At 48.0% G+C, this 6,494-nt stretch overlaps 1 protein-coding gene across 1 annotated transcript; it reads left to right on the top strand.

Moving 5' to 3' along the window:
- The first annotated feature begins 3,459 nt into the window (after window positions 1–3,459).
- On the top strand, window positions 3,460–5,445 carry LOC34618227. The gene is made up of 3 exons (XM_022731563.2): window positions 3,460–3,646; window positions 3,743–4,491; window positions 4,759–5,445. Exons 1-3 carry the CDS (start codon window positions 3,460–3,462, stop codon window positions 5,443–5,445), a joined length of 1,623 nt encoding a protein of 540 aa, XP_022591594.2.
- Window positions 5,446–6,494: the final 1,049 nt, after the last annotated feature.

Raw genomic sequence — 6,494 nt, forward strand, 5'->3', positions numbered from 1 at the left:
TTATGCGGCGTGGCGTGGCACGAAAAATGCAGGCACTATTTTATGGGCGTCCTTTCACTGTCCAGCCAATTCGTCAATTTGCAATGCACGTTGCACAGAGATTACAGGACTTTGCTTATTTTAGAGTTGTTTGCTGGCTTGGGCGCTTCTTGCACTACGATACTACAGCGAGGTATATCACGGGCATCACCAGCGTGGTTGCTTACGTGCTCTCGCGACGCCTCAGTGATTCACTGTTGTGCAGCGCAGCCACTTGCAACTACAAAAATTCATGGCTTTTATCGAGAGTGCTTGAACTTCTTGCCTTTGACATCCATGTATGCGCCACTGTTCCCAAAATCAGAATGACAAACAGCTGAAGGACGACCACGTCTAGGATAGCCTGTTGTGGTTCAAAACAAGCAATGACACCATCACCTGTGCACTCTGACCTTGCTCCGCAGTGCCGTTTTACGCAATGTTTATGAACATGGTCTTTCGAAACACCATATGATTCAAGATGCAGCGGAACATCATTTACGGTCCTTCTGGTGGCCTGAGCACAACAGAGCAGTATGCACTGTGCTGCCCAAATTGCTAGCAGCTAAAGTCACGAAGGTCTCCTAAACACGACCTTTGTGCAAGACCAACGATTTTCTAAAGAGACTTGAACTGTTCTGACTACCAATGTTCTTTGTTGGACTCCTGGAGGTCAAAGGTCAAGATAGCAACTACGCCATTGTTGACGGAATCAGCAGCTTTGCCCATTTCCTCCCGTGCTTCAACTGCGTAACGGCTGAAAAAGTTGCTCAATTACGCTTGCCTCGTGCATAGCAGCTTCAAGATTGCCAAGGCGTGTCATTTTGGGTGGGGACCCGAATTTCGCTAGTGCATTCTGGCGTGCCTGTACGACGCGCCTCATCGACAAGAATACGACCGCTGTGAACCACCCTGAGGCAACCGGTAGCTGGTGTACACCAGCCGTTCCCTTCTGCAGTATTAGCCACCCATGCTCACAGACATCAACTGTTCGGCACGATGTTCTTCCTTGTACTGAGTCAGCATATATGTATACTTACCCCGCACTTTTGATATAGCATGGGGGAAGAATCTTTGATCGAAGCGTAGGCCAGATGGCCGAGGCGGTGAGGGGGGCGGGTCACCAGCAACCGTTGGCAGGGGGGAGGTTCACAGAATAGCTGCCTAGTGGGCGCGAATCTATGCATGAAGCCTGACACAATCACGTAGCTGCAATAATCGGCAGTTAGCTGTGTGTTTTGATCTTGGATATGCGGTTCTGGTGGATATGCAGGCCTACAGGATGCAACAGACGGTGATTGGACGAAGAGGCTTGTGCCCAGGTGACTCGGACCATTCGCAATTCTACCGCGATTCACTGCTCAGAATAGCGCGCTGCTTTCTCGTAATCCAACAATGCTCAATTGCTACTAATAATGGTTTCCCAAAGAAGTTCCAAAGATATCCGAATTACTCCTCGCAGGGAAGCGAGTGGAATTAAGCTGACGCATCCACAAGCAGTGTGACAGTGCTGGATTCCGAGACTATTAAAAACCAAAAACACTCTAGTAGAGAGTTGCTGACGAAATATAGTGGCGGCATATTCCAATCTTAGTGGTTGACAAAGAAGTAGTTGTGGGTGTCGTTGCCTGCAACAGAATTCGTGGCTTGGGCTACTTCACAAGGCGAGTCGCAATGGGCGATACCTCTCTCATTTCCTAATACTTGTTCTTGCCTCAAGCTTGTTTTGTGACTAGAATGCAGCTCAATAGTCATCAAGTCTTAAAAAGCAATACCCACTCATGATCTTAGATGTGTTCTCTACGCTCAGAATTGTGCTTGCACAATTTCAATTACCCCATATTTACATGCATGCTTATTCCTCCTAATGGGATTGTAGAATTTACTCTGCTGCATGAATTGCCTGTTTTAGTATGCAGGAATATCTTTATGAGGAGCGGAAGAGCTGCCGAACTATCGTGTACTTCGATGCACGTTACACATTTTACTTGTCCTAGGTTCTGTAGTAAGAGGCCGTTCACATTTTAGCACTCTGAGGACAACCAAGCGTTGGACCACCACAGTCGTGCTGGTTTGCTTCTTGTTCGCTAGTGGATACTCTGCATCTCTCGCTTGATTTCCCTCCTTAGCTGTAGGTGCGCACTGCTTTCCTCTTGAGCACTGCTCTTCCCGCTTATACTTGCGTGCGAAGTGGTTTTAAGGCAAAAACTCTTTCGCTGTTGCGTATGCAGTTTGTCATGACGTACTGATATTCTGCTCAGGTAATTATGAATGATCGGACTGCCTCACCGGTGCATTCATGGGCATTGTAGTTGACACTTCCCCTTAAGAGGGCAACGTAGGGGAGCGGCCAGAAACACGGAACAACTACAGGAAGACACATTGATGGAATTTCAATAACCTTCTATCAAACGTGTATTGAGTTCGAAGTTGAGTATCTTCGTAGGACGATCTTGAATAGAGCGTAACAGTAGGTGCAGGGCGACTCGGCGTCTTAGTGTTCTGTCGACAGCGGTTGATAAAAGCTCATACAGCGTTCCGTCTATATCACGTGATAAAAGCCTAGATACGAGGCTGCATCCACTCCAAACATACGTTGTTTTACTTCAATACACTTGCTTGGCGTGCATAAACGCAAATACAGTCTTCGCACCTGGGCTGCTTTCTTGTGAAGGCATTGCACGAGAGCCATCGGAGTGGAAGATGGCCGACTTCACACCTTGCAGCGTAAGATTAATTTTAAGACTTAACCCTAGGATGTATATAGTGTCTTGATTGCCGAAGCGGAGTGGTAGGGAATGAAACTGCAATGGAGTATCTGGTTACTATGATGGATCGCTCTGCAGTGCCGCAAGCCTGTAACTTCAGCATAATAGAGCGAGAACCCTCTGTAGTGAAGCTCCACTAAATGCACGAACAGATGCTGCAGCATTTAAGGTCTATAGAACATGATTGAGGGGGCTAGGTGCAGTGCACTTGTTTGAAACCCCACATCTACGTCGGCTTGGTGAGGCTGGCTCGATCCGGATCATTGACCAAGATGATCTTCTGCAGTAAGGGGTTCAATTTCAAGTTGTTCTATGATGGAGGTATGTACTCCATTTTAAAAGCACAACAATGATTTAATTTGACAGAGAAGTGGAAAAGGCGCGAATACGACTAGCACAGCACGAATGGATTCATCGAGATCTGACGGACATATAGTCACATTTTCATTGCTGAGCATGCAGCAGCTCTCACTACACTGCAAGATATTTTGAGCCAGTCAACCCGCCAACTAAATACGCCATGTATAACATTGCTATCCTGTTGGATCTAGTAGAGCCCTCGGCAATGTGGGCATTTCAGTCTACCTACTTCGTCTTATCGAGTCTACCGGCGCAAGCAACAGCTGCTTTTCAAAAGCACGCTCGAGTCACCCCCATGTAAACCTTAGGGCGGATGGCTGTGAACACCCTTGATGGAATGCATGAACCTGTTGCCTTGATGTCGAGTGACGGACCCTTCCACGTGCAGCACACTCAGAAGGCATTGCTTCAGGTCCCCTCCCCTCCTCTCCCTAATCCTTCTGCAGGCCCTAACTCAAACCCTGAAGAAGAAGTGAAAAGGTTGAAATATTTTGGCTCAAGCAACAGGTGGCGGCGCCACAAAACTTTCCAGCTTCTTACCATTATTACATCTGTTGTGTTTTTCATATGGACAATGTATTTGTGTCGGCTGAAAGGTAGGAACGAATACAAGGTAGCGGCAGTAGATCGCAGGCTGGCTAGTGGCGAAGCAGGAGGTGAGGATGAGGGAGCAGGACCGAGCTCAGATCCAAAATTGTGCGAAGGGGCAGAGGCAGTACTGGGCACAGAGCCAGAAGCTGAGGCAGCAGGCGAGCCAATGGCAGTATCAAATCCAGCACAGACAACAACGCCTGGAACCAGAACGGGAGAACAGCAGCCGAGAAAGAGGAAGAAGAAGTTGAAGCACCTGGAAGAGTCAGAAAAGGAAGTAGATTCATCCGCCAAGAAAACCAAACACGTTGAGGCTTGGATAGACCCACTAAAACATTTTGAGGAATTGTTTCAGGCCGAGATAAACCTTGGGCCAGGAACGCCCTCCAGCATCGAACTCAGTCCTTTCAGCCTGGGACAGTATTTGTTTCCTGACTCCCCTTCAAGCCAAGAAGATGTGCCTGGGTTCCTAACTGGCCACGGCGAGCAGGGTGTTGAGGAGGCGTCTGGGCACATTACATCACCATATAGTAGTCCAGCAATACCTGAGGATGAACCCTTCCCTGACATCCTTGAAGAATTCTTGGAAGCAGAAGGATCACAAGAAGAAGAGTGGCTTCAGCTTTTCGATGAGAATCTGCTTGGTGGTTCCGATTCTGCACCGCTAGTCGAGGACCAGCCAGGAGCACCGTCGACAGTCAAGCAGCCCCTCACTACGCAAATGGGTGAAGGCACCTCTTCCCTATCGCAGGAGGTATGTGCCTTGTCTTTTCGGTAATTGCAGCATTGCAATTAGTGAGTTTCTTCAGGTTGACCCCTTTGTCCACACGATAGCAAGCTGCATGTATGGCGTGCTGACGTGGCACTCTGCTGTTTGCGTCATGCCCATATTATTTTCAGGCAGGCCCAAGCTGTGAGCAAATCTGGGCCTCACCGCAGTTCACCTGTGCCTCACCAGTTCCTCAGGGTTGGATCCCAGTTGAGCATAACCTTTTGTGTGCCGCAATGTTTGTGCCTTTAGGCTAGTTCCTCTTTCTCCGATACCAGTCCTGCTGCAGGCAGCAGCTTGGTATCCATTTTGTCGAGTTCATCGCCTGAATTGGCCCGGCACCCATATTATCGTGTGCCGGTTGGAGACCCAGGAGTGACGCTGCCGCCATTTGACCCATATCATGCCCTGCGAAAACGAGAAGCATGGCTTCCAAAAATTCTTGGTGACGTTCGACAGCTGCTTCTCAAGTCACATGTATCAGAGCAAGAAATGAAACTGCTCATGGAGAGTGCATATCGTCTTGCTCAATATTCAAATAAGGCTTTGTCACAACCGATGAAGGATGAGCTCATGACTGATATGCTGTATATCCTCGCTCGTCGGTTTCTAGTGGCGGATGCCTTGTGGTGTATTAGCGAGGTCCTGGGTCCCTCAATGAATATGCATCTGTGGTGGGGTCAATTTATGGAGCCATTGGCGAAGCACGTGAGTGTTCGCCATAGATCCGCGTCGCGTTCAGGTCTGAATTTGAAACAACTGGCGCAACGCCTAGTTGCTGCGCTACAGCAGTACAAGTTGGGTCGGCGCCCTCCTGCTCAGCAAGTGATTGAACTAAAACGCCAAATATTTCGCCAGCCCTGCTCCTGCCCCGAGTTTAGATCACACACGTGGAATCCTTGGCGAGACGATGACACGGGCAATGACGGACATTCATAATGCCGGAAGTCCAGAAAGGACATCTGAGCATGAGAAGCCGACAGAAAGCCCAGTCAAAATCGGCTTAAATGCATATGCATGTGTGATTTGGTGTGATTCGTTTTACTTTCTCCTCGGCCAGGTAACTCACTTGACCTAGCTTATGAATGATTGACGAAATGCCACACTGAATACCCGTGCGAACCTTGTCCTTTTGCTTGAATAATAGTAAAATATTTGGCGGAGGCATACATTTGCAATCGTTTTATTCGTGGAAAAGGCGGCAACTCTCTTTATGTAGAGTGGCAATGCACTCTGCCTCGTGTTCAGATCCAGTTTCCTTGCAAACTCGTTGATAAGGTCGAGTTGTGAAGCAGAGTACTGTTTTGGAGGTTACTTTCCTAGCAGCGATACATGAAACAACGTGTAGAAACGACGAAAAGTGGCGAACAAGAAGAGAGGCAAATGTGACGTTAGCCATATTGTGTTTTCTGCGAGGTCTTGTAAACATTAACAAATTCATTGGAAGTAGCTTCATAGTAGTATAGCTTGGCTTGGGGAAACCACTGAATTCATGAGGATATTAGATCATACTGGACATAAGATTGGATTGCTCAGCCAGCACAATAGCTCCGAAGGCGTCCCACCTTCACTCGGCGGAATAGCTGCTGAGACAAATATCAGGTATTGTGGATATCGGAGAGGATCAGAGCATGTTAAGCAGTGCCACCTGGTGAACAGACGAAATGCGTAGTCGAAGGCAAGAACAAATTTTTAATTTCAGGTTGTCCACATGGGGCGCAGCCCAAGGCGTCTGGACAACACGTTGCGGTGCAGTTTCGAATGCGAAATGCGCATCTCGGTGTAGAGCAGCAAAACCACCTGCAAGAAGGCTTTCGACCACACTACTTATGATCAATAGGTTGTAGTAAAGGATTGTTGAATTAGTGTCTACATTTATTGCACACTAGAGTCGGCTTGGCACAAGAACACGCAGTATGATGTACCTGCATGTCAAATGCTTCGTGCGCTAGCTCTAGGTACTGAGACTATACATGGGATGCAGCAGG

The sequence above is a fragment of the Cyclospora cayetanensis genome, unplaced genomic scaffold (genome assembly GCF_002999335.1).
Source record: "Cyclospora cayetanensis isolate NF1_C8 unplaced genomic scaffold, CcayRef3 CcayRef3_contig_36, whole genome shotgun sequence".
Taxonomy (NCBI): domain Eukaryota; phylum Apicomplexa; class Conoidasida; order Eucoccidiorida; family Eimeriidae; genus Cyclospora; species Cyclospora cayetanensis.